General features: G+C 32.5%; 1 protein-coding gene across 1 annotated transcript in view; it reads left to right on the forward strand.

Moving 5' to 3' along the window:
• RYR3 (ryanodine receptor 3) overlaps positions 1–12,343 on the forward strand; it is a 254,587-nt gene that overhangs the window by 204,093 nt on the left and 38,151 nt on the right. Inside the window, exons 68-74 of the mRNA XM_086750198.1 lie at positions 696–783; positions 893–985; positions 4,903–4,917; positions 7,909–8,079; positions 8,542–8,601; positions 9,720–9,851; positions 10,733–10,845. Coding sequence (XP_086606324.1) covers positions 696–783; positions 893–985; positions 4,903–4,917; positions 7,909–8,079; positions 8,542–8,601; positions 9,720–9,851; positions 10,733–10,845 — 672 coding nt within the window. The remainder of the gene's footprint in view (positions 1–695; positions 784–892; positions 986–4,902; positions 4,918–7,908; positions 8,080–8,541; positions 8,602–9,719; positions 9,852–10,732; positions 10,846–12,343) is intronic.

Raw genomic sequence — 12,343 nt, forward strand, 5'->3', positions numbered from 1 at the left:
GTGGAGAAATCCAACTAGAAAGATAGAGTTAACGAGCATATATTATAATATAATAATTCCTTCCATGTCTGCTGTCAGATGCCCACTTTATGTATCATCATATTAATGCATTTTAATTTAGAGACATTTAAGAGGGCTGCATCTGTTAGTTCATTTGCCCAAGTTTTCTGACCATCCTTGTGCAGACAGACCCAGACTGAAGTTGTATTAGTTCCTGGGTTACAAAAATAAACAAATTGAAGCAGTCAGTCCTTACAACTCTACCCACTCATTTATTTCCTTTCCTCCTCTCTCCATTATAGTGTTCTCTTTTGGATCATCACAAAGTTTTGATAACAAAGTTTTATTATGGGGAGGAAAAAAAAAAGAAATAAAAAAGAGAGAGAATTTTGCTTTTCAGCCAGGTCTGTTCTCTAGTCTGGTTGACAGAATAGACACAAAAACATGTGTTGGCACCATGAAGAGGAGAAGCAGGCAGAAATGAGTAGCCAAGAATTGGGAGTTTTGTGGCAGATAACTTAAACTGCCATGGAAAAATGGTCTCTCTAATGATGGTCGTGGAAAATTGAAGTAATTCAAATTAAATTCCAAGATTAACTACACTACTGTAACCTGATCTATGAAATAGATATTGTTATATTCAGTTGTCTTATTTGAAATGTCTTATTTAAAATTTCTCTTGTTTTTTTAATTAGAGCAAATTGGCTAAAGAAACCAGATGCAGATTCTGATGAACTCTTTCGAATGGTAGCTGAAGTTTTTATCCTGTGGTGTAAATCACATGTAAGATAAGATGTATACTTTTTCTTCCATTTCGTTCTGTCTTTAAATATAAATGGGGTACACGTGAATGAATTAAACTTCTGGTGATTTTTTTTTTTTTCATCTTTAGAATTTCAAAAGAGAAGAACAAAATTTTGTGATTCAGAATGAAATCAACAATTTGGCATTTTTAACAGGAGACACCAAGAGCAAGATGTCTAAAGTAAGTTAATAAAAAATGTAGTGGATCAGTTAAATCTTCAGCATGTGTTTAGTTTGTTGTAAGAAGGCTCCGAAAATCTACTCAGATTGCAGCTGCTGTGCTGGTGGAAGAAACAAAAATTAGTTTTGTTTCTTGATGATAGATATGACAACTACTGTGCAAAATATAGACTTTGTACCTTAGAGTTACTTATTAAATGTCTGCTAAGTAGTCAAAGACACAAGATTAAAATAAAGGTCTTGGTCTGAAAAAGTTGCACATATAAGAGAAAATGGGTTGTATTACCAATGTGAGTTCTTTATCTTTCAGGAAAAAAAAAAAAGGTAGACTATTTTATAAAAGCAAGTGAAGAAACACTGATTGCCTGATCTTTTTCTTGTGAACAACAATCGGTATTGTTCTGTCAGTTTTGATGGAGGAATTCTGTCTTTGCATATAGATGTTTATTCATACATATAGCGTGCAGATGTGCAGTTTTCTTTTTCCTTATTAATTACCACATTCATTTCTTTTTTGCTCATTTTCAAGATGACAAGATGCCAACATGGTGGCTGGAAGCTACATTTATTACTTGTCTAATAGAGAAAATACATGTGGTGTACTTTAAAAAAAAATTCTAGATTAGAATTAGGTAATTCATATTTAATCTAAATTGTGTCTCACTGCAGTATTGATAATAGGATAATATGACGTAAACTGTTAGTGTCATGTTTTAGTCAGTCAGTCCTCCATTTGGCAGGAATTGCCTGTTTACAAAGTAAAGAATAACTATCCCTCATACTGCTCTAATTTGGATAAGATCACAGGAATTTAACACCAAGAATCTATACAACCCAAATTTGTAAGAGTTTGGTTTTGATATTATGTTTTCAAATGCCTGTTGTTTATGTTTAAATATACTGATACTTATATAAATTTATTTATACATAACAGGGATGTAGATGCATATGTAAATGTGCTTTTCTTCATATGAGTGTACAGTACAGGGAGTTTATAAATTGTTTATATGCATATCATTTTTTGTAAGCATATTAATATCAAATCATAGCATTCAAGGACACCGTGCATGGTTATTGCTAATGTAGGAAGAAATAAAAGACTGTCTTCTTCATGACTGAATATTTTATTAATATGGTATCATATCTGCAGGAGTGATTGCAGAACAGCTGATAATTTAGATAGGCATTTGTTTTGTGATGACTTAAATACCATGGTACAACACATAAGGCATCTTTTAGAAATGTATAATGTAATATATAATGCAAGTGCTCTAAAACCAACACATTCATTAAAGTATACATTTAGATGTGAAATTTTATTAAGACAGCATAGTTTAAAATAAACAAGAAATTCTCTAAGTAACTGCATTTCAGGGTTTCTTACAAAGTCTGATACTTATATCCTCAGAGAATAATCAGTAGAGGATGTTACATTAGGGAACATTATTTTTATGATTTTTTGCTTTAGTAGTAAACATTCAGAACTCAGGAAATAGTATGTGAACAGAATAATTAGGACTTCGCTCTTTATCACTAGCTCCTCTTTATTCACATTGTTTTTAGTGGAAGCAATCATATCCAGTATTTATCAAGCATGAGGATGTATAGATAAGTGTAAATATGAACATTGACTATTAACAGTTCACCCAAGACAGAACAGTTTGGGGTCTCTTAAAGGAGTAAGGTCCCATGCTGATCTTGGACTGCTTTAGACAACTCTCTGTCTTAACAACAGGCTTAGTATTTTTCCTAAGATACAGGATACTGTGATAGTATTAATGTGTAAGGTATGATATATCATGCATGAAAGGTTCTTTATATGCCATATGCAGAGAATGAAGGATTAGGATTACATTAATTATCAGTAGCTAATAGCAGTGGTAACAAATGATTCATCATTACAATCAATAAATTGATTAAGTACCCATTGTATTTTGATTGTACAATAATAAATTTGATAATATTTTCTCAAATAAATGTATTAACAGCTGAGCAGTTTTTTGATTTTTCTTTTCTAAAAAAATGGCAGCAGATTGCTCGGAGGGGAATGGTAAGTTAGAGAACTTTCAGTCTGAGAGAGACTGGTAACTTAGATTGCATTGAAATAACAGATTTGTGATAGAAGTGTTGAAATGGAGAATTTAAACCCATTCAACTCCACTGATCTGTTATTTTTGAACCCTTCATAGGTTTTTTGATAAAATAGCATTTTGACAAAGATGCAATGATATCCTGTTGTGTTTTACAGTTAACTGGTATAAAAGACTAAATGTATACACTCACATGTACATAATAAATTAGTAATACATATGTAGGTAATTTTTCTGTGTAAATTTTGGAAACTAAATGAATCTGTGGCTGGAGATATAACCTCAGTGCTAAACACTTGGATATCCTACTGAAGTTCTATTTGACTGGCCCTCATTATTAATTTTTTTAATCTGTTTTTAAAAGCATTTGGATAGACCTATTCTAGAAGTTGAGGCAGTCATAAAATCCAAGTTTGTATTAGAAAACAACATTGTGGTTTGTGCCCATTTGTAATATGTAATATATATTATTTGCAAATTTACAGTAATTAGAGGATTTCATGTTAATATTTTCTGCAATAATTTTAGTTCTCTGAGAGTATTTCAATTGCATAGAATATCTTTTCTTTAGGTATACTATGGTAAATCATAGTGGATTAATTTTATGGTCATGTCTAACAAATGAAATATAATTAATATCTTGTCTTTACTTACCTTCAGTGGATATCTGCTGAACCGTGTCTGTGCAGCATATACATATTTCATACAATTGAAATTTTTAATTAAAAATTTCTGTTTGAGTAAGATATTGAAGATTCTGAGATGCTTAACACTTAATTTGATGATTAGTCTTTCAGTCTTTCTTAACTTGTAGCTTTTTTTCCTCATTATGTGTTATAAATACAGTAGGATATAAAAAGATATTTTAATAATAGCTTGGCTTCAACATTTTGAGGCTCATTCAAGTAGCACAAGAAGACAAAGTTACTATTACAGCTATCACAGAATGAAGGGCTTGTTTGTATGTATGGTTTTTTCTGCTTGTTTTTAACCAACGGTTTTCTATAGTATTTTCCTGCACCTGGTCAAGGATTCTTTTGAGTAACTTGAATTTTTTTTCCTTTTTGCCATAACTACATGGTTTTGTTGTTATCTTCTTAAGATTTCCTGACACGATAATAGTACAGTGTTGACTATGGACTACATGTTTATTTAAGTGTATTTATGGTATTAAGATAATAAACAGGGAAAAAAATCCTGTGTATGTATGAGAGTTACAGCTGAGTTTATAATAGTGTTCTGAAAATGGGTACTGCTGAGAGATATGAGCCTAGGTCAAGTTTTCTCTCAGATTGTCTTCAAAACAGTAATGAGCTTTGCAATGGGAAAATACATCTATAAATGAAATGCTGCATCATCACAGTGATAGTTTGATTTCCATTTCTAAAAATAATTTTTCTCAAACATATTTTGGTAGGGAGAAGAGGTAGAAAGAGCTGTTTTAGTGAAAATGTGAATATTTTTCATCATTGGACTGTCTGGAGTTCCAGACACCTTCTTCCTTTTAACAATATTGGGAAAAGATGCATTAATATATAGATGTGCTCACTTACTAGATATACTTCTTTATGTGCTGAAGCAACAAATGGTAGTGCTGAATAGTGGCAGATAAATTCAGTTCAATCACTTAATTAAGATTAAGCTGAATAAAAATTGTTTCACTAGGGTCTCATTTGAATATACACTTACAGTCTATTGCTTTAGCTACAGACTTATAATATTTTTATTGTTCTGATAAAGCTGCGTAAGTTTATTACTAACTTGTAAAATTATCATCTTTTCATCTCTTTTACTTATGATTTTTTCCCTTTATTTTTCTTTCATACAGGCCATGCAAGTAAAGGTACAGGTCAAAGTGCATGATGTGTCTTTGTTTTAGATTTAGAGATGATCAGGCTCCAAGCATTCCTTCCATTGATCATAGCAGTGGCGTCACAAAGTGAAGGCCCAAGTTCCACCTACTGTAAATTTTCTCCAAGTTAAAGAGGCAGTGTTTGACCAGAGCAGTTGGAATTCTCTTTGGCATTCCCACATATTGCTTAATGTGAAAATCTAGTTTAGTTACATTTTTAAATAATTTTAGATGTACATTCTGCCTCTGCTGTCTTTCTGCATTCTGATTTTTTTTGCTAATATACTGAAGCAGACGTTGTAAAAGCAATGCCTAGGTAGAGTCATCAGAAACATGTATTTGGCTTATGATATTCAAGAAAAATATATGGGAGAAATGTTCTATAACCTATATGCTGTCTGTAGATGAACAGAAGATTGTATTAGAACCAATAAGTTTAAATAAGACAGTTCAAATCCTACATTTTTTCCGAAATTAGAATGGTCTTTGCTAAAGATGTGAGGTGTGACAAAACTTTTAAGTAATCCTTGTTTCTTTTATGTATTTAATGTATTCAAACATCTCTTTCTTCCAAGTGAACCATAGTTCACATTCCTTTGCATCATTCATATTATCTTTTTAATATGAGTTTCTAATATAGATGAGTACTTTTGGACCTGTAGTGTGTACTACATTGGTGAAGCAGAATCAGCAGCAAAATGGACCATAAACCCCTTTCATCTTTCCCTTCACTCTGTGTGCTGAGAAGCACCCATGATGCTGTGAAGAGTTTTTGATCAATTAAATTGGAGGCATGAGGTAAAAAGCAAGCAGTTGTGTTAAACTAATAGACCTGATTCCACGCTTTGCTATTGTCAACCTTCCCCAGGTATATAGAGTAGGATTTAACAAATACTGTCATGATAATCTCGGAGAATTGAAGGTTTAAGGAGGGTTGGAAATACTAAAAATATTAATTCCATCATTTTAACCCATTGTAGCTGACTTTTTTTAGTATAAAGAAACTCTTTCTTCTTTTTGATTGTATAATTATTATGAATCTACTGGAGAATCAGTAATTCTTTTTCTGCATATGTTTATTGAGGAAATGTCCATTTGTGTGTTTAAATCCTCAGACAAGTAAGATCATTATATGCTGTTATACAACCAGTTTATATGATTCTTCTCATTGAGGTCAATTAATTATATAGGCAAAATATATCCAATTTAATGCTCTTCACATATGACATGGAAGTATTGTGTTTGCTCATATAGATGCATATTAGAACTGAAAGAGACATAATTTTGTTGTCATTTAGGTTTCTGCCTATGACTCTACTTATACATTTATCAGCAGGAGTTGTGAATTTACAGAGAGCAGAATTTGATGGCAAAGGCAGAATGGATCTTTTTTAAATGTTTTAAAAATGTTCAGGTTTTAAGGTTCACCTGTCTTGTTCATACCTAGTTATTAATCTCGAATGACAATAAAGAAAATTGGATGTGTAAAATATCATGAAGCATAAAGATGCAGAAAAGTAAACCAGTATTTCTCCTTCTTTTCCTTTTTTTTTATTTTTAATATATCTATTATATATTTTGTTATTCCTTATTTAAGAGGCATAGTGACGCCACTGGAATACAGTGATGCATTGTGGGATTTGTTTGTGTGCTGTCAATGTAGAGTACAAATAATGCCATTATTATAGCCATTACCTCACTGCTATTTGTAAGGCACTTCCAAAAGCAAAGCTTTGATACAAAGTACTCTATTGCAATTGTTAGTTCCTTAAGAAAGGAAGCCACATCCATCGTATGTTCCCTCTGACCTGCAAAATGCTCAACTCCAGCTACATACAGAGATTCACCATCTAGAAGACAGAATTTGTCAAAATTTACCACTGAGTAGAATATGTATGGCTACCTTTTTTTCCTCCAATGATTACTGTGATAGTAATATGGTAATAATTGGTAAATAATGAATTGCAATGGATTCTGCTGTATCCTTATGTGGAACTACACAATGTATTATAAAAACTGAAGTCAGTAAAACTTAATTTACAGAGGGAAAAGGATGTGGAGGGTTAAATGCAAGCATTTGCTATTTTGTAGTGTTGTGTAAGCCTGGAGGCCTAGTCCTGAAATCTTATCTTAGGCAAAACTCCCCTTGAGTGTAGTAGGAGTTTAATCTAGGTACAGAATTCAGAACTGGGCTATTTTAATGTTGTTGTTTACCATATGTTCATTAAATATACAGGTCTGTTCTAAAGATTTTGGTTTGCTGTCTCATAAAAGAAAAGTTGTGTGTGAAACATTGTACAGTATCTGTTGTAAGGAGAAAGGGCAGATGTTCTTCTCTTGTGCTGTTTACTTCTCTGTCTCTTTTGTTTTCCTTTTCCTGTTACTCGTGATCTCCAAAGATGCAAAAGACTTAATTTTTCATCCCAGAGTTACTTATATTAGCCAAAGCCAAAGGGCTTTTCACAGAGGTACTAATTCATTGGCATTTCATTTCATTGAATGAAATCCTCTTAGATACTGGTATTTTTCAGTTGAGACAAATCAGACAATATTAATTCGTTCAGACCCTGGATAACTGTCTTCATGTAAGTTTCTAACAAAAATGTAAACTGAATTTGTCAATGTAACATTGAGAACTAATAGTGTCCCCTGAGACCAACTCAACTTTTAATTCTAGGGTTGTTTTTGATTTGAGAGGTAAGATTCAGAAACTAGTTAGATTCATATTTATGAATGCACACAAAAGTATATTACTGCTATTAAAATATTATTGTTATTGCAATTTCTGCATTGGTGCACAGCAAAAGTATTCCTTTACATTTCCCACTTAAGACTGTACACCGTTCCTCTAGGTAGCGTTTTTAATTAATTGTACTACACAGGAACATAGCTTTCTTGGACCATTAGGGGGAAAGCATGTTGGAAAAGTGTGTGATCAGAGAATTACAGTCATTTACTTTTGTGGTTTTTTTTAAATTATAGTCTGGAGGACAAGATCAAGAGAGAAAGAAATCAAAACGTAGAGGGGATTTGTACTCCATACAAACATCTTTGATTGTAGCTGCACTTAAAAAGATGCTTCCTATTGGTTTGAATATGTGTACTCCTGGGGACCAAGAGCTCATCTCTTTGGCTAAGACTAGATACAGCCATGTAAGTGTATACTTGGTAATAGTTTTAATGCAAAATAAGCAGAACTTAATAAACTGAACTTTGAGGCATAGATATCTAAGTAGTCAATGTAATTAAATATACCAATGTACTGTAAGCAATTACAGCTGCTAATTGGGCTTTCACAAGAAAAAGTGGTGTGTATAGACAGCTGCCATCATTTCCATGTCACTTGCCATTTGTATACAATGTACATTTTTACATATGCATATTAATTTGGATCAAATACTGAAGTACTTTTAGTTATCTTTAATTCTGTTCAGAGTTTCATCCTTGTTTTGTGGTCAAAATTAAAGAAAGCCTTTGTCCCATGCCCTTCTGGTAACTTACATACTATGAAAACAAAACAGGTTAAGTTTCAATATTAAAATAATAGCTGTTCAATGTTGGACATGTTCTTATAAAATGAATCATTATCTGAAAAATATTTCTACCTTTTTACAGAGGGACACTGATGATGAAGTCAAAGAACATTTACGTAACAACTTACATTTGCAGGAAAAGGTAACATAAAATATTAAAGATGTTGATGTGCACTTTCAAAACAGAAGTCACAATTGTTTTGTTTGTTGTGATATGTAAAAAACAACCAAAAAAAGAACGTGAAAAGCTGTTAGAAAAATTGCCATTTTAACATTTTTTCTTCATAATTTTTTAATGGCAATAGTTTATATATGGCTTTGGCTGGTATTTTCAAGTTTCAGGAAGTCCTATAGAATTGGACAGGTGTAAAGAATTGATATATCAGTAATTTTAAAGCTGTACTTACTTAGAATCAACTTGATCCAAGAACAAAATAAAATTTAAAATATAGTATTTCAGCTTCTCTTCTTGAACTTAATTTGGACTAATGACTAAATAATATTTCTAAAATTATATGCATTTTCAAGTGACTATGATAAAATAAGAAAAGCTTGTGTCATCTTAACACTTAAGAGTTTTACAGATTTTATGTTCCTACTGTTTATAGGCTGAATGTGTTGTCAAAGGTGATAGCAAAATGGAGTCTTAATCATTCTGTAAATAATAAATCATTTAGATCTTTGCCTAGAGTCTTTGAACATAATAGGAGTAATTCATTTATCTGTCATGGGAGATGACTGTCTGGTTGCTATAAATTTGGGCTTACATAAATTTAAATTGGAAAAACTAAGTAATTCTAACGTGTTTTTTTCTAAGGTGTTGTCTTGTAAAAAGCCCAAAACCTTTGGCTGTAACTCTTCACCTACTGAAATTCTAGCTGTCTTTTATAGCGTCCATAAAACAGCTTTCCATTGTTGGTATAGAAGTCCTACAAGCAGTTAAACTCAATCCCAATACTAAATGTACGTCCTTATTTTTAGTGCAGTTAAATGGGATACAGAAGTCCCAGAGCGCTTTATTTGGTTTGATGAAATAAAAATATGGAAACTTGCTTAAGAATTGAACTCACTTCTCCAACAGTATACTGAATCGAATGCCATTTTTCTGAGCAGCTAGCAGATGTTAATTTTGACTGAAAGGGGACAGATGAAGTGGAAGTATCTATAACATTCTTTATTATACTATGAGAATAATAGTGGTGGTAGTCAAATTCAGTAACTTCATTCAGCAGCTTACATAGGAAATATGTTGTTTTTTAGTCTGATGATCCAGCTGTGAAGTGGCAGTTAAATCTGTACAAAGACATTTTGAAGAGTGATGAACCTACTGACCCTGAGAGAAATGTGGAACGTGTGCAGAGGATATCAGCTGCTCTGTATCATCTGGAACAGGTAAAATGTTAAATGTCTACACTGTGTTTGTTTTAAAATAGCATGATTTTTTTTTTCCTTGTAGAGATTATTTTGACTTCAGTGGGTGTCATTTTTAAAGTTTACAGATAAAAGTAATTTTGCACATGCGTGCATGCACACACACATATGCACACACATATACAGATGTGTGTATATATGCAAAATTTTTAATGTAATCTGTTCAAGTGCCTCAATTTAGCTTCAGGGAAAACTCACGATATATTTGCCTCTGCAAAACTTTACATATACTATACTTTATGTATACTATACACAAGAAGTATAGTATACAAATCATGACCATTCAGTAGCTGAAAAATCTGTAATTTTAGAAAGAAATGTTTGCATGCACACTTATTTTTAATGTACTAGTTTTAGCCCATCTCCTATTTCTGCACCTGAGGATGCCATAGCAACTTTTGAATAAGTTGCCTGTTCACTCAAATGATACAATTTAAATACAAAAAAGCATTTGTACGCTTCCCACATGAAATTAATCCATTTCATTTACAAGTAATATAGCACAGGAATTTGTGAGCAATTGAATGTGCATAGTTAGAAACAGACAAAATAGCCATTTTTTAATTTTACCAAAGAGTCCCATACATGAGATGCTCTGGCATCTAGACCCTTTCTGTATAAACTGAAAGGTACTATATATAAGGCCCTCAGTATTTTTTTGTATTAATTGAAAAACAAAAAACAAAATAAAACCCCCAAATGACTTTTTTTTTTTTCAGGTGATGAGGAGTGTTTATAACACTTTCTAATTTGCTAACTACATTAACCACTAGCTAAAAAGAAAATTTTGAGTTAAAGTTGAAGAGTTTCTATTGTATGTACTAGAAGACATTTTCCCATAGGTTGAACAACCACTGAGATCAAAGAAAGCTGTTTGGCACAAACTCCTGTCAAAACAACGCAAAAGGGCTGTTGTTGCATGTTTCAGAATGGCACCATTATACAACCTGCCAAGGTAAATGGCTTAAAGGTTTATTTTTTCATAACTTTTGTTTACATTTCTGAGTGCAAGTATTTCTCGTGTGTGTACCTACAGATTTGTTGATTGTTAGACCCATGTAATTTTGGTTAAGCGACAAGAGTCGTCAGCTAGTTCCTCACAGTAGCAAAATACTTGTCTCATGGCAAATAACCAGAGGGGGAAAAGACCATAGGAATTACAGTGCTTCAAATCCAAATCCAGTGCTTAATTTCTGTCAGCTGTTACTCTGTATAGTTCCTCAAGTGATCTGTGAAAATTGTTAAGATGTTGCTGTTTCTGTCCTTTTTTTCCTCTGATTGATTGTTCTTTTTACTCTTATTCTCCTGTGTTTGTGTTCTTTTCTCTTAACTTTGTTTGGCTATTCCTCTCCTATTGCATGAATGCTTCAAGAGCTTTAGTTTGTCTGAGGCAATCTTTAGCTACTACATCAGAATGTTACGTGCATTAAAGTGGCTAGTGGGGCAGAGCAGTGCAGAATATTTTGGACTTGTGTGTTGCTCTGCTTCTTACTCCAGTTGAATGTAGATACTGCAAAGCCCGAGAAAAAATGCATCCATCTACTGCTTTAAAGAGAATGTTAAGACCGTGTTGCATTGGAGTAATTTCCTTTATCCTGCTCCTTCTTAACAAATCTGCTTTTTATTCAGATAGAGCCTGAGCGCATCTTTAAGTTTGCTTCTCATCTTCTTCTACACTTTTCCACCTTTCATGTTTAATATTTTTGTTCAAAGACTGTTTGCAAAGTGTGTAACAGAAGAGTTGCCTTTCATTTTTAAATGCCTTTATTAAAGCCTATCTACATGCCTGATGTCGGCTAAAGGTCTGTAGCTGCACCACTCACTAGGTTTGCACAAGACAAATAAAAAGCCAATTATGCTGTAGAAAGCACACATCCTTCCTTCACAAAAAGAAGTAGTCCTAGACTGTAATAACTTCTCTAAGTTGTCACACTACCACCAGGCAAGTGGTTTCTTTAAAGAAACAGAGTAATGAAAAGGTTTAAGTACAACACAAGAAAAACTGGCTGGTATCAGCTATTCCATCTTCAAGAAATGTGTTTGGGAAAACAAGAGAAAGTGGTATGAAGAGCATCCATCTCAGTATAACATTTTTGTGAGCATTTTTTTTTTTTACAACCCTATTCTAGATTTATAAATTCTTAAAATGTTTTTAATATATATGAACACCCAAATAATAAAAATGGTTCATCTATTTTTACTGTTAAAAAAAATTTGTATTATCTGTAATTTTCATTAAAAACTTCTCTGTGTTAAAAAGATTGAGGTTGGTTCTTCTCAAACTTTATGGTAAATTTTGTGGTGATTTACTCCAAATTTAAATATGAATGTGAGGCAGATCTGTCCAGCTATTTCATCTTGTAGATTCTAAAAATGAACTGTCATAAAAATATTTTATCTAATTAATTGTAGTGTCTGCACTTCACAACAGTCAAGACTGAAAAAACACTTTG

The sequence above is a fragment of the Chlamydotis macqueenii genome, chromosome 5 (genome assembly GCF_036417535.1).
Source record: "Chlamydotis macqueenii isolate bChlMac1 chromosome 5, bChlMac1.mat, whole genome shotgun sequence".
NCBI lineage: Eukaryota > Metazoa > Chordata > Aves > Otidiformes > Otididae > Chlamydotis > Chlamydotis macqueenii.